Below are 22545 nucleotides of genomic sequence, written 5' to 3'. Positions count from 1 at the left end.
TTTATTAATTCAAGATACTATAAAAATTAAGTTCAAACAATAATTACGATATTGATTTGCATAAATACCATAAAAAAATAATAACCACCTCTTAATTTAGCAAAAAATTGAATGGAAACTTTAGAATTACTAATTTTCATACTCTAATAATGGTAACCTATTCATATATGAATGTGGTTATTGTTAAATGGGCGGATAATATTCTACCGTTCTCATACGCAGTAAATACCCGTAATAATTATTTAATATCATTAGAACATTATTCATATTCATTGTGTTTTATTTAAGTTATAACCAGAGCGATTGGGTCTGATTTGGATCTTACCCATTAAATTTTGTGTTATTTTTTTCATGGTGAGTTTTAGAAAAATATAATTTCTCAATTTAAATTTACATGAAAATGTAAGAACTAGTAAGATAAAAAATTTAGCTAAGATGAAAAAGATCTTTTTTTTTTAACTTTGGCATCAATTTTTTATCTATTTAAATTTGAGTTTTTTGATAATATTTTTAAGATTGAATTCGAACAAATTTAGTTATATCATATATTAGTTACGCTTAACTAATTTAAATTTTTATGTATTGTTTTTCACTTTTCTAAATTATCATGTTATGCTCAAATTAATTTATTAAAAATTTAATTTGAATTATCACTATGAAAATAAAGACGAAAGTCTCTGGTAAAATTTGTCAAAACATGAGTACATAAAATAATGCTTAATAAAATATGTACAAAATTTAAAAATTTTTAGATGTAAAGTACATATAATCGATTGATTTATCAAACATTTATAAATTCCAATATTTTAAGTTAATCGTTAAAACTACACTTTGAGGTCAAGATGCAAAGTACACATTTTAGAAGTGATTTTTTTCTAAACACTATCTAATTTAATTTTTATCTATTTTTCACTTTTTTTACAAAGAATACCCACTTTTGATTCTATTATAGCTTTCAATTTCTCTACAAAAACCACTTCTTCGATAAATACAAAATTTTTTTGCAAACACTCCCGAAGCCTTATAGGTATCAGGGTTGTGTAGTTCCATCAGCCCAAAAAATCGGTAATTCGATAGCTGGAAATGACAAATCGAATATCAAATTGAATTACTGGATTTGGTAAGAACTGAAAATTTTTCCAATTTAGTTCAAAATCAAACTAACCGAATTTTAAATAAAATAATATATTATAAAATCGAGTACTCGATGGTTTCAGTTGCAGACACAAATTTTGTTAGAACAAAGCAAAAAAGAGAAATTGACCACTCTCCATCCATAATCATAATCCAACCCCTTGATTCTCAACAACCTTATTTCATAATCTCATAAGCTTCACTGTGTCCTGAAATGAATCAGTTTGGTCGATCCGATTTGAATTTTGTGCAACTGAGTTCCCAGAGATTCTTGAATGTTTCAGTAAGTTGACCACCCAACCAACCCTATAAAAAGTATCACCATGCAGAAAACAAGTTAGCAGGCAACAATGAGTCCTCCAAAATTCTTCCACACTTGTTTACCATTTCTCTTATTATCTGTCCTCCTCCAAACAAACCCCTCACAACAACTTGATTGCGTCTTTACCCCACAGTTCACGGTACGTGTCACGAACAACCTGCCCCTATACACGGGGCCGTTGCGTCTGCATTGTGCATCTAAGGACGACGACCTTGGGTTTCACTCGATTTCCCTGTTCGGAGAGTTCAAGTGGTCGTTCTGCGATAGATTCGTGGGGGATACTCTCTTCTTCTGCCATCTGTGGTGGGATGCAAGAAACGGGACGAAAACCAAACAGTTTGATGTGTTCAAGTCGGAGTGGTCGCCTAGATGCGTCAGCCGAGTGTGTAACTGGGCAGCCAATGAAGATGGCGTCTACTTCACAGGCTACAACCCTCCACAACAATGGCAGAAAAGATATAACTGGGAGAATGAGGCCATCTGATCATCAATGGAAGTTGAGGCAAAGAGAAAGAAATTTGTTGAAATAATTTTTTAAAAAGAAAATGAAAGACCAAGAAAAATTGAGAGTGGTGCTCTACAATTATAATAAGGTATAAATTGTGGATACAAAGATTTTTAAAGAATGATAAAAGTAATGATATATAAGGATAATTATATCACTCTCTCGCGTCGTTACACGTAGATTTCATGTGATTTAAAATATATAGTATCCCTATTGTTTGTTTTCGTTTAATAAATAAATTCCGTTGTTAATCAAAGTTCAACGGAATTGCTAGTATTAGCAAAATAAATAACCACATTTAGCTCCGATTGACTTATTATTGATTTATTGCAAATTAAATAATTCTTTTGAAACTAAACTACAAAGGCTAATGCATATGAAGTGATATATCGTCAGTTTGATAAAAATATAGATATATACATATATATATATATTTGACATGCAATAAGTAAGTAAGAAATCAATTAGACGTAAAAATAATTTTTCACTATTCTTTGCTAATATTAGCAAAACCCGATGAAATTTTACTAACAGATGGATTATTTGTTTGACGGAAACAAGCATCTAAGATACTAAATATAATTTTTCAAACCACAAAAAGTTTACATATAATTATATCAGATCTCGAGAAAAGCCAGTATTATTATAATATTAATCTGCCATTAATTATCAATAGTAATAATCCCAAAAATAATTTGTTAATACTTATTACATATATGTTTGGTAACAATCTTGCAGTTGCCACTACATATTTTAGCACTTCAAAATCAAATATTTCCAAATACCTACCTAAGTAACTTAATTACCAGATTCAGACCTCAAGTTTTTATGAATTTATGAGTCAGGAGAATATTTAGTTAAAATAATCCACTTGTCCCAAGAATATAATTACGAGTACTGCTAAAACAATAAACGGTAAGCATCCTATATTCACTTTTCTTTTTTTTATTGATTTGAAACGATGGATTATTATTAGTTGAAATAATTCAATTACGATAATTATAATAATCATACCATAATCAATAATATTAAATAACTGAAATCAAACAACACCTACGATTATTACCTTTTTGAACCCATAAAAAATGCACTTTGAACCCATGACCTCTATGATTATAGGACCTCAGCTTCGCAAACTGAGTTAGACCTGATAGGCCCTATATTCACCTTTCTTTTGCTATGTTTTCAAATCAAATTTAATTCATTATTGTATCGTTGATTTAAACTCACGTAATCATTGTATTTGCAATCTGAATCCAAGTCTAATGCATAAAATTTGTCAGTCACCCAACTTTCCTGCCTAAACTGTAGAATTTTTCTAGATCCCCTTCATACAATCTTCAGTCTTCTCTAGCAACTCAAGCAGATTGTTACAGATCTCAAATTAGAATATTCAATTCAATCCTTAATTTATGTTAACCAATCTTCATGTTATTGCTAAATCCTGCATCCAACAACCTCAAAAACCATATAAAAACATCGTTTACTCACAGGAACTTGTAGTACCTAAGCACCAATACTCGAAAGAGTAAAAGAATTTCAAAGCTAGTAGATACGAGTCTAACAAGAAACATCATATCATGTATCATTTTCCAAGCGGATGCCACAGAAAAAAATAAACATTGTATTCTTATCCAGAATACATAGTGATGCAGGTCATACAGTCGAGGTCGGGTAGTCGGACTTTGGTACCCTGAGATCGGATCGCTGAACCCTTTTTCGAGCTTCCTACTAATAGATCCTGAGAGCAGAACACACGTTAGGCTTGTTGGGCGTCCCCAGCTAAAACCCTCTGATGCTTAAATTAGAAAAAGTGGGATCGAATTCGATCTAAGGAGAACTAGTGAGACTAAAAACATAATAAATGCACTTGACATAAATGTTCATAAATGTTGATATTTATAGTGTACGGTACCGCATAAAAAGGTGTCACGTGGCATCATCTAGGTGTCAGGAGATCCAACGGTTGTCATGTTGGGTCGCCCTCTAGAGCGAGTCAGGCGGGTCGGGTCAGGTGGCTTGACCCACACATTCACACACAAATCTTGTCCATTTTTGTTAATTTTTTAAGGATTGGAGGGCAATTTTGTCTTTTTAAGCTGACGAGGGTAGTTACCCTCATCACACAGTGAACATTGAAAATAATCTGCCCTGGTCGTCTCATGTGCATCTGCTTCTTCTTCATTGTGTATCCAAGGATGATGACCTCAAAAATCATAACCTTTCTCTATTTGATAAATTTAACCAGAGTTTTTGCCTGAACTTCTAAAATTCGACTTTGTTCTTTTGCCATCTCTGGTGGAACTCACTTTTTGGCCCCAAGCACAAACTTTTCAATGTTTTCGACAGAAATTGGGCTAAGAGATGCACCAGTGACTCCTGTTACTGGGCAGCCAATGGAGATGGTATCCAATTTACTGGCCACGACCCTCCAATTAACTGGGTAAAGATATATGACTGGGACAAAGACACTGGTAGATCAAATGCATTATGCAGATGATATGCATCTCAAAATTACCTATGAATAAAAACTAAACAGGCATTGTTGCGCTATAGTGATCTTTTTCTTGATAATCTTTTATGCTTGATATTTCTACTGCAGAGCAATGTGTCTCATTTCACACCGACACAAACAGAGAGAAAGAGAACATCGGTATACAGTTAAATTTCCAGAAATCCGTGGCTGCCTAGTGAAACAAGACCTGCAAAGATGTTATGACCTGCTGCAGCCTACACCATATCTTGTTAATTAATATCACTCCATTCCAGGATTATATGACTCTTGAGCCTGTTTTAGAATGGGTCTGAAAATCTATACTAACATTATCCTCACAGTAATAAGCGTCCACTCATACAGAGTCCTGCTTCAACATTTCGTATATCCAGGCACAGTGGCTTTGCAGACTGACACAGACATGGTGCGGAGAAATTTCCGCATAGTCATACAATTTCCTCATTAGACTAGGGATTAACAGCAGCATGCAGAACTCATTGTCAGACACCAATCGACCTTCTAAATCTATGCATCAAATTCAAACCATCAACTTGTATAGTGATGCGAATCAGCTCCTCCTTTCCCATGCCAAGAAATTTTAACCAACCTAATTCACCAGATTGAACTCAGAAGCTTTCTGCTGTTGTTAGCTTCAATAGCTGAGTGCCTCAAAACATAAGCGAAGGAGGTGCTAATTTTTTTTCATCAAATCTTTCATCCAGAGCACCTTCACTGCTTCGTCTGTATTTCTGGAAGGTTTGACATCATCACTTTCTTTGTCTTGAAAGTGTACTCTAGAGTCAATATGACAGTGATGTGTGTGTGTGTGTGAGAGAGAGAGAGAGAGCGAGGGAGACAGTTCTGTGAAGGAGAGAATTGGAAATAACGCAGCACAAAACTCATGCCTAAGGAGCACTAAAACTTAATTATTGATCTGTTTGAAAATCAAAAAGAAAAACATTAGTTACAAACTGATGTAGCTTTACCTCAGCTGGTTTCCCAATTAAACTGACAAATTTACGTTACACACCATAGAACAGATGTATTACAAATTGCTGGCGTAAAGCAGGTCACTCTATTTTAGATCTCACCCGTCCCAAGAGGCTGCCTGGAGGTGTCTCCAGAAGCCCAAGCCTGATAGTCCTTCACTAACTGCAAAAAAGCATCCAGAGAGGGTTATAAAAATGCTACAGGAGTGAGCCCATAGGAGACAAATAAACAAGGGATAATACATACCCCTCCTATGAGATTTGGTAAAATTACATGTAGACCCTTATGATTTGGGAAATTACATTTATCACCCTTGAAGTTTACTTTCATCTAACAAATAAGTCCCTCAATTAGTCAAATTTCACCGAATTTGCTAATATTAACAAAAAAGTTGGGAACGATATCTTTATTTACTCCCGACTAACTTATTACGAATTTATTTTAGGCTAAATAATCTTTTTATGATCATCAAATTACCCTCATATATCTTCACCATTATAAGGGTTGTTTAGTCGGAAAAAAATGTTTAACCTGCAATAAATCAGTAATCAATCAATCAAGAACACATATCCATTTTCATTCAGTATTTTTATTATTGTCAACAAATTCAGTGAATTTTGACTAAAGAAGGGATTTATTTGTTAGACGAAAGCAACCCTCAGGAATGCTAGATATAATTTTCCAAACCACAGAGGTTCTACGTACAATTACACCAAACCTTAGAAAAGAGGACTATAATAATCCTAATAAACAATCTTACTATATGATAAAGCAAAAACAGAGGTTACACTGAAACCCACAAAATCAATGCCAAGAGTGCAAATGAAACCAAGCAACAAAAGGGTTCATAATAATTCATAATAACATGAACATGACCATAGCAGGCAATCCCTGCAAACACAGGGATACAAAAATACATCAAGGGCAAGTTTTAGGCCAACTCTTAGGCATCAAACTACTATCATATGCACAATCATAATATTTTAGGGTAAATTGCAATCTACATACCTGTGATATGAAAAATAGACAATTAACCCCCTTATGGACCCCTCGATGTTTACAAAAGGTTCAAAATAACCCATTCATGCAAGTGGTGTTGTGTACGCGCGGATTTTCTTTTTTTTTATTATTATTTTATTTTTATTTTACAATCGTTGGATCTTATATAATATAAATCAACATTCAGATCTTATATATTATTTATATATAAAATATAAAAAATACAAATAATTAAAAAAAGAAAAGAAAAATTCATTGTCTTCCTCAAGCATCCCCCCACCCCCGCCTCTGCCATCGCCCACCTTCCCCTCTGCCACCGCCTCCACCTCTCCCAATCCCTTCACCCCCGCCTTCCCCTTCTTTTTTCTATATTCTTTTTTTTATTTCTAAATATTGTATATATATGTATACATGTATATGTATATTTTATGTATTATTCATTGTATAAATCTATTTTTATAATTTTTTATAAATTTATTTTTGTAACTTCAACCAATTTGGCCATTGATTTAATTCAAATGGATATAAGCTATTGATTTGTATCAAATATACACCGTTAATTTAAATCAGAAAAGATATAGACCATCAATTTTTTTGTTAGATCTGGACCAGTGATATATATATATATGTGTGTGTGTGTATAAAATAAGATCTAACGGTTTATGATTAAGGGTATAACATACAGCTAAAAATGAAGTAAAATCACACCCCACGTGCGTGATGTACACCGCCTGAGGGAAGGGGGTGTTTTGCACATTTTCTTAAAATTTAATGGGGTAAATTAGTGTTATTTTTTTTTTATAAAGGGGGTTAATTCACTATTTTTTGTATCACAATTTATTTTAAATTGCTTCATGAATTGTTGTATTTTAAAAAATGAATGAAAGTAAATTGCTAATTTTTTATATAATATAATAATTTATGCATTTATAAGATCACAAGAATTACTTATATTTTTTTTAAATTCTGAATTTGGCCTCGGGTTTCAATCCAAGGGTTCCAACACTGTCACAAATTTATCAGTATAGTTCATTGTATTTTTTAAAAATTATATAGAAATATATACATTATTACATTTGTATGTTTCATTGTATTTTTAAAATTAATATAATTTTAAAAACTAATTAAATATAATTAATTTATAAAAAAATAAAAAATATATATAATTTGTGAATTGAACCAATGTTAATTGCAATTCACAATGTGAAATTGGCAATTAACACCAAATTAATTTTTTTTTAAAAATATTTTCTTTTTATAAAATGTGTCACTGCGGTTTCTTACCGCGGTCACACAATAAAATTTTTCTTTTTTAAACAAAATTTGTGGCACCGCGTTTACAAAACGCGGAGCCACTTAAATCTTTAAACTTTTCACAACAACACCAAATCTCTATTTTTCTTTTTTTCTTCACATTTTTTAAATAATTTCCCCCATAGTTTCCGAAGACACCATTATATCTTCAAAAACTTAAGGACATCAAACACCCAAAATGCTTTGTTTGGTTAGTTTTAAAAGGGGAAAATTATTTAATTAATACAAAATAATATAAAATAAAATAAATACAAAAAAGGGGTGCTTTGAAATTTTTTCAAAGAGTAAGCAGACCCGCTATCTCAGATAGCGGTTTTGCCATTAAAAAATAAATATATAAATAAAAGGAGGAACAACAGCTTGGTTTTTACAGGTTGTACTTGCATACCAATTTGACCAAAAGTAAAAATATATATATATATAATATAATAATAAATTTAATATTTTTATAATATTGCTTACAAAATATTGACAAAGATAATATTGCATATTTATTAATTCCATGCACGAAAAATTAAAAATAATCATATTGAGTGACTTCAATTGAAGTAACAAGACTAAGCAATTGTTTTAAAAAATTATTATTATTAGAATGTATTTTTATCCAAAAATAATAATTTAATTTAATAATACATTTTAACATTTTTACTAAAATTATGTATAGAAAATTAACAAAAGCGTGTTCATTAATATTGTGTGCAAAAATTGACATCAATCATGTTGTGCAACTTTATCCGAAGTAACTACACCAGCTACTTTTAATAAAAAAAAAAATTATTATTATCATAATTTTTTATCAAAAAATTAATTTCGATTTTAGTTTTAAATTGACAAAAATAATATTGCATCTTTATCAATGTCGTGTATAAAAATTGACTATAATCATATTGTGTGACTTAGTTGAAGTATATTTATATATGTATATATATATCATGGGTTTAATTTATATGCACATGTCAAGATACTTTAAACTCATGATATATAATAATTATTTTTAAGAAAAATTGCTTGGTGTCACTACTTCAAGTAAAGTCACGCAATATTATTTTTGTCAATTTTTTTTACACGATACTAAAATAGAGCAGCTCCATTTTTTTTCTGGTTAATTTTTTTGTACATAATATTAAAAACGAGACAATATTTCTTTTGCCAATTTTTCGTACACAATATTAATAAATTAAATTTATTATTAAACTAAATTTAACTTTTTGATAAAGATACATTTTAATAACAATAATTTATTTTAATAAAAATTAGTTGGTGTAGTTACTTCGAATAAAGTAGGACAATATGATTGTTGTCAATTTTTGTACAATATTAATGAACATGCAATATTACTTTTTTTAATTTTTTTGCACACAGTATTGATAAATACATTCTAATAATAAGTATTTAAAAAAAATTATTGGTATGTTACTTTTAAAGTCACACAATATAATTATTGACAATTTTTTGTACGCGACATTAATAAAACTGCAATTTTATCTTTGTCAATATTTTGTACGCAATACTCCTGTACCTGGTTTTATTCTATGTTTAATGATAGAGCTGCTATCTCAGATAGCGGTCCGCCTACTTTTTTTCAAAACATCCTTTTTCTATAATTTTTTATTTTTTTGTATTAATTAAATAATTTTCCCTTTAACAGGCATTTAGCTCTATTCTGTTTCTCCCACCCTGACAAGTTTATCAATGAGCAAATACTTATCATTCTTCAACCAAAAGATGCTGGCATTATCCTAATGATCTCCCATACAGCTATTTCCCCAAAGCTTGTAAGGTCAACTCCGTGCACTTAGTACACAAACAAAGCCGGTTTAGAACAAGCTCAGAGTGTTGGAAAAATTGTATTGCAAACAATTCATACTGCAGAAACGTCAAGCTAAAGGGGCTAGAAAACAAAAGATTTTGTACAAGGACTAGTACAAGGAAGTAAAATAGAACTATAGAATAGTTTTATTCACAAACCTGTGACATAAATCGGGGAAGCATGGCCTTCAATATCTGTTCTAACACCTGGGAGCCTGTTGATTCAATGACCTGTGCTGGAATTGCACGAAATGCAAAGGGAATCTCAATGCTGACCTGCACATGACATACCAACAGCATCATACCATTTGAGTGAAATATGTGACTGCACGAAGTTAGTTATGAACTAAATTGAGGCATTCGCAAAACACTACCTCAATGACTGCATCTGAAGTCAACCTCTGAACTGGTGAATCGCGTTTCGTGCTATCACATGATATCTTATTCTCCATTGAAGCTGCATGCCCATACCAAATCAGTGTCAAAGGACTCCTGAAAAGAATTATATAGTAATTCTCAGAATCAAATGACACCAAACCAGACAAACAAATCATGTTTTAAGACAAGAAGAGGAAGAGAAAAGTTTTCGATATGTGGGAATAAATTTGATACAAAAATGCTAATCATAGATCATAATCTGTGTCACCAACATAATCATCAGTCTCCAGTTCCATTGTTGAAGGATAGGCTCTATTTTCAACTGAAAGGATTCTCTACAATCAGTCATTTCAATGAAGTAGCCCCTATAGAGTTCACTAAACTATGTATTACGCATTTGATCCCATCTCAGAAAGCTAATAGATCACAATATGCACCCAGCAGATCAGAGAAGTGTGCACTTGATTCTACTCGAATTAGCATTTCACAGTGCCAGCAGATCAGAGAAGTGTGCACGTGATTCTACCCGAATTAACATTTTGCAGAGTTCATTGCCGCACAATCAAATATTCCTTTAAAAGTGTTCTTGTTAGTTGTAACACCAGTTTATTAACTAAATTCAGTTTACCTGTTAAGCAAACTTATTACTCATTTTCTTGTTTGAACCATTTTTAAGATTTTTCACTTTTCAAAATTGAATAGTTAATAAGTTACCGGACAAGGAAGTTAGCAAAATAAATTCACTTCAGTCGTGAAATAAACTACAAGGGAAGATTCTAACCATCAAATTTGTCATTCTGTGCAACAACGATGGGCGAGCCCTCGAGCTGCAATTAGCATTGTCAAAGTTAACCAACACTCAAAGTAAAGATAATAATATTCTATTAAGCTATGTGGGTGCATTCATGCAGGGGAAAATGATTTGTCTATGCCACTACTAGCACTGTCCACAGAATTCAATATCACCTATTCCACCAATCTCAAGTTCATTCTACTCTGTTACAATTGCAAGTATCATGAGTGCACAGAGACCAGTAAATATGCATATAGCTCTTAAAAGTAGTACAGGATGAGCCAAAAACAATACCTTGCATGACAAGAGCTTAATGCAGCAACCATCAGGCTGCTCCTCCACTCTCACCAACAAAACTGGACAAACTTCAAAAGCAAAAAACTTAAACCTATACACATAACACCTGAAGGTGTTGTCATCCACTCGCTCTATTCTCTCCGCATCTAAAACAGAATATTGACTCGCAGGCAAGCTCATATACTCAGCTACAAAAAAATGAATACGACCAAGAATTAATATTAAAAAAATGGCATTTAGTAAAGACTGAATATACCACAATGATAAGCATTTAAAGGAGGCAGCAAAATAAAAAATAAAAATAAACACACGGAAAACTCATAAACTCAACCGAAACAATCAACATACAGAATGCATCATAATACAAGACTACATAATTGACTGAAAAACAAAAAGTGAAACAATATATTACTCAGCGGCCGTTGGAGCTGACGGACGGAGACGGATTCAGTTCTCCGGGCCACGAAGCGGGCTTTGGGGGCGGAATCCGCGGAAATGCGGAGAGTGGACTTGGAGGCATCGTCTGATGATGATGATAGGTTCGACAACACGACGAGGTGCGGAGAGTTCGAGCTCCTCAACCCAGTTCTAGGGTTCCTCAACTGGAATGGGATGGGATTGGAGTTCAGTGACGCCATTAATGGAATATCTGGAGTGATGAAAATTGTGTGGGTTTTGGGGGTTTTGATAACCCGTGGCAGTTGGGGGAATAGATTGCGGGTCGAGGTGTAGGATTTGAGTCCACGAGAGCGGTGAGGAGTTGGATGTGACGTCCCGGCGCAGGCTAGTGGTAACACCATATGTGTGGCTAAGATGTGCTGGGGGAAATAATTTGTAAAATTGCACTTTAATATTCAAAACGAAGTGCGATTTTATAAGATTTTGGGCGATTTCGATGAGCGATTTTAATACTAATAACAAAAGTTTAATAAGTTACAACTAATAAAAAAATAAGAATTTAGATAATTAAAACTCTTTAATCGACAAAAAAATAGCAAATTATTTGATTATTGAAATTCTATGTAATAAATTAAGAACATACATAGCTAAATATGAATAAATCATTCAAATAATTCGTTTTATTATTATAACTAGTAATCTTGTTTTATCTAATAAATATATATTCTGTAATTAAAATTTATTGATTAGCAAATAAATAAATAAATATTCATATTTATCCTTGTTGTTCTAGACTTTTAGTTTTAGATTTTTGTGTTATTTATTATTATTTATTTATTTCACAAGACAACCATAAAATTAAGTATTTATGCAAAAGATCACCTCAAATTAATTAAAAAAGAATTATAGGCATATTCGGAATTTATTTAGACTTTAACTAAACCAGTTTATACGTTGGACCTAATTTAAAAAATGGACCTAATTAGAGCTTTTGGACTAAATTGTGCCAATTTGACCCGCTGTACACTTTACAATTGGAATTTCAAACAAAAGTCGATCGAAATACTTTCTTAGGTGGATTTTTTTGTTAAATTTCATAAATATAAATCATTTTAAATGTTCTTGTAAATTTGATGCTTACAAACATAAATATTTAATCTCATGTAAATTGTAGATCTATAACCACGTATCATATATTTTTGTAATTTCAAAAATAATTATATAAAAAAACACTTAAAATGAATTATAGGGACGAACATATGTGTGCATAATCAATTTAAAATTATAAAACAAAATTATTATTATTATTTTAAAAATATACTAATTAGATTAATAAAATATTAAAAAATTAGAAGATAATAAAAAAGTGAGAAAAGAAAAAGAGACGTGAAGATTGAGAAAAGAGAAAATGAGAATTAAGAAAATCGAGAAATATGAAAAGTTAAAAAAAATAATTAAATATTAAAAAATAAAAATTAATATACTAAAATTAAGTGAGATATCAAAATAAATAATGGTCTACACTTTATATACAGTATAGATTAAAACAACTATAAATGCAAATTTCAGTGAACCAATTATACTATTTGCTCGTTAAAATTTCAGGCAACGAATTACAGGCGGTTCGGTGAACGAATGAGTCGCGAGTTTTTGTTTTGTGCACTCGTAGTAATTAGCAGCCCAAGCACACACGACTCAAAGAAGAAGAGAGAAACCTAGACAAATGCGCAGGCATTTACGCAGGCACTACCATCTCCGATGCTCTTCCCGTTAGTCTTGGAGCATTCATCGTCTGCTATATTACCCCTTTTAAGAGCGTGCAAAACTATCAGGGACCTCAACCAAGTCCACACTCACATAATTCGCAGAGGCTGTGAGCAAGATCATTACTTGATTGCCCAGTTTATTTCCATCTGCACCACGGTTCTGCCCACCAATGTATCTTATCCCACCGGCGTTTTCGACTGTGTTACCTGCCCAAATATTTATCTGTGGAACATTTTGATGAAAGCCCATTGTGAGAACTCTTCTCTTGATGAATGTTTCTCGCTTTTCAGTCGGATGAGGAGGGCGGTGAATGTGGTTCCTGATAAGTATACTTTTCCTTCTTTGATTAAGGCTTGTTCCAATTATTTGGCTTTGAGGGAAGGGAGGCTTGTTCATGGGGTGGCAGTGAGGTGTGGGACTGAGGGGGATGTGTTTGTGGGCTCTAGTCTGGTTGATTTGTATGGTAAATGTGAGGAGATTGAGTGCGCGCGAAGGGTGTTTGATGGAATGTCTGTCAGGAATGAGGTTTCTTGGACGGCTATGATGGTGGGACTCTTGAATATTGGGGATATTTATGCCGCGAGATGCTTGTTTGATGAAATGCCCCAGAGGAATGAGGCAACTTGGAATGCGATGATAAAGGGATTAGTGAAGTTGGGTGATTTGAAGAGTGCGAGGAAGGTGTTTGATGTGATGCCCTCGAGAAATGAGGTGTCATTTACTACGTTGATTGATGGGTATGCCAAGGCTGGTGATATGGTGGCTGCGAGTTCCTTGTTCGATGAGTTGCCTCAGAAAGATTTGGTTTCATGGTCTGCTCTGATGTCGGGGTACGTAGAGAATGGGAAACCAGGTGAGGCTTTGAAAGTATTCAGTCAAATGTGGGCTATGAATGTGAAGCCTGATGAATTTGTACTAGTGAGTTTGATGTCTGCTTGTTCTCAGTTGGGGTCCTTGGAGCTAGCAAAATGGATTGAGTCCTATATGAGTAACGAATCATTTGACTTGAGGCGTGCTCATGTTGCTGCAGCTCTTGTTGATATGAATGCGAAGTGCGGGAATATGGAGCGAGCAACTTTATTGTTTAAGGAGATGCCTAAACGTGATTTAATTTCATATTGTTCAATGATACAAGGATTATGTATCCACAGTCGTGGACCTCAAGCAGTTCTCCTGTTTGACAGGATGATAGATGAAGGCATAAGGCCTGATGATGTGGCCTTCACCGTTATCTTGACCGCATGTAGTCATGCCGGCCTAGTGGATGATGGATGCCGTCTTTTTGACTTAATGGTTCACAAGTACTCCATTAGACCTTCTCCTGATCACTATGCCTGTATGGTCAACCTTCTTGGTAAATCTGGAAAAGTCCAGGCTGCTTATGAGCTTATACAGTCGACCCCCGTGGAGACACATGCTGGTGCTTGGGGTGCTCTTCTTGGGGCTTGTAGGCTACATGGTGATATTGACTTAGGTGAGGTAGTAGCTCATAGACTTTTTGAGCTTGAGCCTCACAACGCTGGTAATTATGTTCTTTTGTCCAACATATATGCAGAAGCTGATAGATGGTTGAACGTGTTCCATCTGAGGGGCAGAATGAGCGAGAGAGGAGTTAGAAAAATACCTGGTTGCAGCTATGTAGAGTCAACTACCCCAACCTGATTCCTATCTTTTCAGGTTTTGGTACAATTATGTTGACTTCAAATGAGATGATGCACTTCCTCAGTTTGAAGTGAAAGCATCTATTTTGGCCAGTGCACCAGCAGTGCAACCATTTCCACGCCCTTGATATGCAAAGACGATATCGATTAATCAGTTCTGCAATTCTCGGTTCTTTCTCGGTTGGGCACAGTTCGAAGCCAGTAACACACTTTAGAAGAGTATAGGTTTCACATTGGCCTGACACTTCTAAAAAAATTGGGGTTGGTTGAATTTGGGAGTTTGCCCCAGTGACAAAGCTGGGGCTAGCTATAGTCTTTGAAACACTTTTGTCCTGCGAACTGACCGGAGGTATTCAGTGCCGGATTTGCTATGCAGACACTACTATATGGCTAATTCAAATCAGAGACCACGCAAGAAAATATACCTCAAAGAATCTGGTTGATTGGAATGCAACGCAATGTATATTGTACCCCTTAATTTTTTTTTTTTCAAATGGATGATTTATAGAAACGTCCTTGAGATTTGGTCTAAACATATACAGAGACCCTGTAGGTTTTCAAAATTACATCAATTCCCCAAAGTAAAACGGATGTTGAAGAACCCTAATGGAGGTGATGCGATTAATAATTTGCCCTTTGTAAAGGTTGCTAACATGAAGATTTGTAATGCTTTATTAATTGTGACGGCCTAAATTTTAATACTTTAACTTGTTTGATTTTCCTTTAAAATGTAGGGATTGGTGGAAACAGTTTGTAAGTTAGTTATCCGTGCAGATCCTTTCATCCAAACACAAGATGAAAAATAGAACATAACATAAATTGACCATAATAGATTGGATTAAATGCAGACACCCCGACATTTGGGGGTTTTTGCCTCCAAACATATAAACCATTGAACTCGACACCCCAACGACTTGAATTTTATTACACCATCACATTTTATCATTTTCATGTGTTAGAATGGACGTGCAAAACACGTGAACAATGTTTTCTTCACTTTTGGACGATCATAATATTTGGCCTCTAATTTAGTAGATTGTGCCATTTAAAATGGATGGATTATATAATAATTTTAAAGCTTATTGAACAAAAAAATTGGTTGAGACTTATTTTGATAATCACAATGAATCGAGGCGCTACGAGTTTTTATTAGTCAATCTCAAATCGAGTATCAATAATTTTATTTATTTTTCGGTCCTAGCTAAATGTAGAATAAGATGGGTGAAACTTATATTTATTCAACTTGTAGGACCGAAAATGCAATTTAACAAATCTTACTTTCATGAGCCCAAATACGCGCTCTGGTCTCCGGCGGGCTGGTCCCCCAAATTATTTGGAAAAAGAGGGAACAAAGCCCAATTATTTTATTCAAAATGCAAAACTGAAGAAGAAAACCCTAATCCGCGCCAGTTTCTCTCTCCAGCAGCAACGTTCTTCTTCCACCTGAGGTATGTCTTCTTCTCGTTCTACTGCTTTCGTTTTGTTATGCTCTTCTTCTCGTTTCTGTCAAAGATTACTGTCTCACCGATTATTTATCTGTTTTCTCTCACTGTTACTAATATTTTTTTTTTAAATTGTTGAGTAGTTGATTATTATGTAATTTGTTGTGACTATTTAATGTCTTAGCTCAATTTATTGCTGTAGTATGCAGGTAATTTGCTAAGTTAGTAAATTGTTGATTTTTCTTGCTGTAATTGTTAAATAATTGTTGATGTGAAGGTGGCAACTACACACAGGTTTTGTATGCCATGACGTATTGTAGAGTAATCCGTGACGCAACTACGCAATTGATTTGCGAAAGCTTCAGGTGTTTGAGGAATGATTTAATTGTACAGTAATCCATGACGCATTCCTTTCTATAAAAGTGGTCAGGCAGCTTCCTATTCTTGGTTCAAAGCGAAGTGTCAGCAAGATTATCTGAGTCTTGTTTGCCAAACAATCATTTGTTTTCTCCTGGTATTTCATTTGTCATTTATCTATGCACATGGTTGTGGGATGCATATGCTTGACCGTGGCTTCATGAGGAAAAAGTATGGCAGATCCTGTGCCCATTTGGACTGCCCAGCTTTATTGCTGCAGGTGGTCTTTCGTGGCTTGGATATGAGTGTTGCCTTGCTCATCTGAGCCTAAGTATAAGTCCACACATATACACAAATTTGTATCATCTCATATCTGATGCTGTATGATGTTTTTCAGTTGTTATTGATCTGGTTTCGATTGAAAATAATTGTGGTGGAGGTAAAAGAAAAGCCGTCTTAGCCAACAAAATTTAGTAGTTGACATGAAAGAAAATTTTATTGAGAAAGATGGAGAAAGGAAGATGATGAGTTATGACAGGTACTTATGATGGGCTTGCATATCGTCTTAGGTGTTTCTCCTGGTGCTGCCAATTCTTGTTGTGCCTGTACCGAGCATCTAAAATATGAATTGTCCCTCTGACTACATTGCTCGTTTCAGCTGATTCCTTCTCTATCCTGAAATTAAGATTTATTTCACTATTTATTTGATACATGATGCTTGGAGTTTTTAAAAGTGACTTAATAAGCTTCAAAGTTACATCGCTACTATTTTGGTCCTCATGGAGAAAGTGACCTTTTATGCTTAGGATTATAAGTCAAAAGGTGGAATTATTCATTTTCTTGAGTCATATTGTTAATTGACATATCCTTTGAACTTATTTCTGAAACATTTGGAGGTAATTGTGAGGCCATTTGGAACTTTTATATGCTATGTTATTACTCTGTAAAGAGTGGTGCATGTGTTCTATTAAGACTTTGGTTTCATTTAGATGAACTCCTTATTTTGCTTATGAAAAATATACGATTCAAGTCAGAAGTCTGGCTGAGAATGTCAATGTCTGTCTTTCACTTTGCTTGTGCATCATTAAGTAGCAACCGTTCTCATATGGTGCATATCAGCTTAAGTTCTGGAAAGAGTGTGTGATTCATCCATTTCTCTGCTTGGAGGAACTGCTTTTTTCTGCGTTAACCTTTCAGGTTCATATATTCGGATAAGGGATGGTGCCGATGGTTTACTGCCGGTAAGCATTGTCTTTATGCTTCATATGGTGAAGCGGGCCAGAGTCATGTGGTGAAGCAAAATTAAGAGCTGATTTTCTAAATAGTGGCTCAACATTTAATTCTTAATTTACTTTTGATGTAATGATTTAGATATGTATGATGACTTGTACGTTGTTTATCTACTTCTGTTATTATGATTTTTTAACAACGTTTTCGGGAATAAAATTTAAAAGCGAAGCGTGTTTACTTTGGTTCTGAAGAATAAATCAAAGTCAAGTGAATATAAAAGCTTTTTAGGTGAACTTCGACTCTTTGCCAGTTTTTCATAAAAACTAACCAAACATGTATTTTGTAAATAAATTCGCCTGAAATAATACATCAATATTCAACACATGTTCCCATAAATTGCGACCTATATATCTGCTAATGATGATTTCTGAATGTAAGATAACAAGGTCTCAGACAGCCCGACCCTTAATATTTTATATACTTGCTCCAGGGACCCAAGGAGGAGGATAGAGGTTTAGGGCATCCTTAAACTCGACCTATGATTATGACCCAACAAGAATGATCAGCTAAAATGGCTCATGAACCTAACAACTCCCTCTCCCCACGTGGCGTACATCTAATTCACCAGTCAAACGTCACTTTAAACCACATCAGTCCTACAAAAATAATTTAAATGAGGAAGGGCTCTCTAAAGTCTAGAATTTCCTGACAGCTATGGCTCCTTGAGCCATTTGTCACTTTATCCAACCATCCTAACCCATTTCTTCGAATATCTATGAATAGGGATAGACCCCCAGCAAGCGAGAGCACTCTCGTATATATATAGATTTGGTCCATAAACACTTCAACCCAAATCGTGATCGATTGTTCAGATTCATTGGATCTATGCTATTTTTGTGCGCATTAATCATAATAATATTTTTATTTGGGTAAATATTACTTTTGGTCCCTCAACTATGTGACTTATCTAGATTTAGTCCCTTGTATATATTTTTTTATTAGACTTAGTGCCTCATGTTTATAAATTCCATCAATTTTGATTCATTCTATTATCTATTTGTTAGTTTTAATGAATTTGTGAGGAAAAAGAATATATTTTTTATACTGCGTAAACACAAAATTTGTGACCTTGCATGAAAGAATAGGTGGCTCACCACTCCACCAAATACACTAGTTTATTATTTTACTAAATGAAAATTTTCTTATACATAATTGTGAAATAAAAAATATGTTAAAAAATATTTCAATACATAATTGATCATTGTCATTCTATATATCTTGATAATAAAAAATTAAAATATAATCAACCAGATAACACAAATACCAAACAATATCAAAAATTATGATACGTAAAAATACATTTAAAAAAAGACATAAAAATTATAAACAAATACATAAAAGTCATGTCATCAAATACTTAAAAACAATCTAAAAAATATTTTAAACATTAGTTAAAACATAATTAAAATTACCTAAAAATACCTCAATTTTATAAAATATTAAATTAAAACAGGCTCGATCAAGCCTAATTTGGATCCGAATTGGCTCTGGACAAAGTTTTAACCACGTTGGTTCATGAGGAGAGTCTGAATTTAAAAATAGATCCAATTAAAATTATTTAAAGATTCAAAACCAAACACAAATAATAATCGACTGATCTCAAATCAAAATTTTTCAAATTAGTTCGCATGGATCCTGACCCAATCCAACCTAACTCATTATACACGTTAAATCTTGCCGTAACATTTTTTACATTATCTCATTAGATCTTTTACTTCGTTTTTTTTTTCTCAAATTTCAATCTTCTAACCCTTTTCAACTTCCACGCATATTTTCTTCTTTCAATAATTAATTACGACTTAACTTTCATTTTAATACTTTTTATTTATTGGCTTAAATTACAATATTTACAAAACAACTTAACTTAAAAAGAGGACATTGGAAAAACGGATTTCTGAACTGTACGTCTTTCCTTCCAATCTTGGCCGTTGAAGTTTCATCTAACCAACGGTATGTACTCTCGATCCGGGACATTTGAAATTGACCAATAACAACTCATCCCAGTATTCTATATAAAGTCCACCTCGAGTTACAATTCCTCACGTCGAGAGATCCTCACAGAGTATTCACTTTCCGCTACCTCAAACCGAGCAGCAGCAAATGGCACCAAAAGCAGAGAAGAAACCAGCGGAGAAGAAGCCCGCCGCCGAGAAGGCTCCGGCGGAGAAGAAGCCCAAGGCCGGTAAGAAGTTGCCGAAGGAAGGCGGCGCTGCTGCCGGAGACAAAAAGAAGAAGCGGATAAAGAAGAGCACGGAGACCTACAAGATCTACATATTCAAGGTGCTGAAACAGGTGCATCCTGATATTGGGATTTCGAGCAAGGCCATGGGCATCATGAACAGCTTTATCAACGATATCTTTGAGAAGTTGGCTCAGGAGGCGTCGCGACTTGCGCGCTACAACAAGAAGCCGACCATCACTTCTCGTGAGATTCAGACCGCCGTGAGACTGGTTTTGCCGGGAGAACTGGCTAAGCACGCTGTTTCAGAAGGGACTAAGGCGGTTACGAAATTCACTAGTTCTTGAAGGGTTTTCTAGGGTTTCTTTTGTTTTCCTGAAATTACGAGTCTGTGAGAGGTTAATTTTCTAGATTTAGTGGTTATTAGGACTTTATGTTTGATTGTGTAAATGGGTTTTTAGTATTCGTTTGAATGAAGATGCTTTAACTTGGGCAATGGCTAATCGTGATTGGAGCTTCTGAAGTTTGACCCTTTTTTCTTGTGTTCTTATTTTTCTGGGTAAATGGTTTGGTTTGTTTCTATTTCTAGACTTTTTAGATCGTGTTTGGAAGCCTCTTGGATATGCTGACGGGATATTATATTTGGTTGACTAATGTCTTTCTTTCATATTACACGCTCCATGACAGAGTTGCTTGACGGGATGGTGTCTATACAGCGCTTTAGTTTTTAGCTCCACTGAGATGCCGAAAACATTTTTGATTGTGAACATTTGCTCATCTGGATAGATATTCTATTTTTACACAAGCACTTCTGATGCCTGTTCTATTTTTTGATTTCACTACATATCATTTTATATTGATTCAGAGATCCTGCCATTGAAAATTTTGCTTCCTGATTGATTGGTTAAGCATTGAAGCTTCAATATAGCACTTGAAGTTAAGCCTTCATTTGTATTTTTATAATCAAGTGATATCTAATGAGTTAATAACAAGATTTGGATATTCTTGTAACATTTTTGTCTGTAAACAGGGGAGGCGATGAGCCCGCTGCGTACTGATTTGACTTATCTTCTTGACGGGTAGGGTAATGTTATTCCAATTGAATTGATGGTCCTTATTTCATTATATTTTTGTATGCATGATCTGTATTTTATGCACTGTCAATTGTTGTAACACTGTAAATTGGATAATGCAAATTTCATAACTATATTTGGCTTTCCAGACCAGTTGTCGTTTGATTTGGCTTGTTAAGTGAGCAATATAACATGGAGAGCTTTTTAAACCCGATAGGGAATAACTCATGTTTTCCTCTCAATGTCAATTATTGAGAGAATTGAGTTGTGGAGTGTGCTTGTGCTCTGTATTTGTTAGAGTTGAGGACCTAATGATGATGAATTGATTTTGTTGCAAAAAAGAAGGCATGTAGACGTCTACATACTCTGCGATCTTGAGTTTCTTTCTAGTGTAAGTAACTTATTGTTTTTGTTGATGTATGGTTAAAGAAAAGTAGTGCTACATCACAACTTTCTTGTGTTGGTTTCAGCTTGAGGGTTTGCTATTTTTGGTTGCATGGAATGAATGATTCTGCCTTGTCTTTAGTATTACCATTGCATAAATGAATTCTGGAGATCTTTCATTTATTCAAAAAGCAAATACTTATATTATTTGAAGTGTTGATTTCAGTTGTTTTCTTGAGACTGAGATTATGTGATCAGGTGCTTATGCCTGCTCTTATTCATTCTTATAGGAAATTGTATACTTGTCCAATTTTCAATGACTAACTTTGGAGTTTGTGCAGAACTGATCAAAGTGTTTGGTTTCGGTTTTGGACCATCTCAAAACATTTTCATGTTTTTGGCTTGAATTATTTTGCCCATTATTTACTAGTTTTTTATAGTGTTATGATAGAACTATTATAGATTTTAATCCACACACAACTAAATAAATTATATATATACTCATATATATATATACAAAAGAAACATGATTTGACAATAAATAATATTTTTGTTTCCCACTAACCAACATCAAACATAGGGGTAGCAGATGAGTCGAGCTGGCTCACGAGCTTCGCGAGCCGGCTTGATTTTGAGCTCGACTCGAGCTCGAGTTCAGTAGTGTGTGTTCACCAGCTCGCGAGCTGGCCTTTTTTTTATATTTTTTTATATATATTTTTATTTTTGAATTTTTTATATATTTAATTTTATATTTAATATTTGATCAAATTTATAATAAAAAATGATTATATATTACAATTATTAATCAATATCATATATTTTATTTTGAATAATAATAAATTATGATACTTTTATTTATACATTTAATTTTTATACAAACTAATGTAATCAACAACTTAGTATATCAAAATATTTTTTGTAATTAAAATTATTATTTAATATGACATATATAAACTTT

General features: G+C 33.7%; 4 protein-coding genes and 1 long non-coding RNA gene across 6 annotated transcripts; 4 read left to right on the top strand and 1 right to left on the bottom strand.

Annotated features, from left to right (window-relative positions):
- Positions 1-1484: 1484 nt before the first annotated feature.
- LOC105179615 (S-protein homolog 6-like) lies at positions 1485-1940 on the top strand. Its single transcript, XM_011103260.1, has one exon. The coding sequence runs from the start codon at positions 1485-1487 to the stop codon at positions 1938-1940; it is 456 nt and encodes a 151-aa protein (XP_011101562.1).
- A 3398-nt stretch (positions 1941-5338) lies between these two features.
- Positions 5339-11780, bottom strand: LOC105179587 (RAP release 2, galactose-binding-like domain protein, putative (DUF1997)). The gene is made up of 6 exons (XM_011103224.3): positions 11448-11780; positions 11033-11223; positions 10727-10772; positions 9942-10024; positions 9727-9843; positions 5339-5607 (listed from the first exon to the last, which is right to left on the bottom strand). The coding sequence occupies exons 1-6, from the start codon at positions 11671-11673 to the stop codon at positions 5536-5538; spliced, it is 735 nt and encodes a 244-aa protein (XP_011101526.1). The 5' UTR covers positions 11674-11780; the 3' UTR covers positions 5339-5535.
- Positions 11781-13005: 1225 nt separating this feature from the next.
- On the top strand, positions 13006-15569 carry LOC105179588 (Pentatricopeptide repeat (PPR-like) superfamily protein). Its single transcript, XM_011103225.3, has one exon. It carries the CDS (start codon positions 13193-13195, stop codon positions 14861-14863), a length of 1671 nt encoding a protein of 556 aa, XP_011101527.1. The 5' UTR covers positions 13006-13192; the 3' UTR covers positions 14864-15569.
- Positions 15570-16087: 518 nt separating this feature from the next.
- Positions 16088-18216, top strand: LOC110011358 (uncharacterized). Of its 2 annotated transcripts, XR_002286356.2 has the most exons (3): positions 16167-16310; positions 16582-18091; positions 18202-18216. It is a non-coding gene; the product is annotated as an uncharacterized LOC110011358 (long non-coding RNA). The 2 variants fall into 2 exon arrangements; XR_002286355.2 differs by lacking the exon at positions 18202-18216 and having other exon boundaries at positions 16088-16310; positions 16582-18090.
- Positions 18217-19977: 1761 nt separating this feature from the next.
- On the top strand, positions 19978-20633 carry LOC105179589 (histone H2B.3). Its single transcript, XM_011103226.3, has one exon. The coding sequence runs from the start codon at positions 20052-20054 to the stop codon at positions 20475-20477; it is 426 nt and encodes a 141-aa protein (XP_011101528.1). The 5' UTR covers positions 19978-20051; the 3' UTR covers positions 20478-20633.
- The last annotated feature ends 1912 nt before the right edge of the window (positions 20634-22545 follow it).

The sequence above is a fragment of the Sesamum indicum genome, linkage group LG7, assembly GCF_026168435.1.
Source record: "Sesamum indicum cultivar Baizhima isolate 11 linkage group LG7, ASM2616843v1, whole genome shotgun sequence".
Classification (NCBI taxonomy): domain Eukaryota; kingdom Viridiplantae; phylum Streptophyta; class Magnoliopsida; order Lamiales; family Pedaliaceae; genus Sesamum; species Sesamum indicum.
Note: the sequence above shows the minus strand (reverse complement) of the source record. Positions and strands in the feature narration are given on the sequence as shown.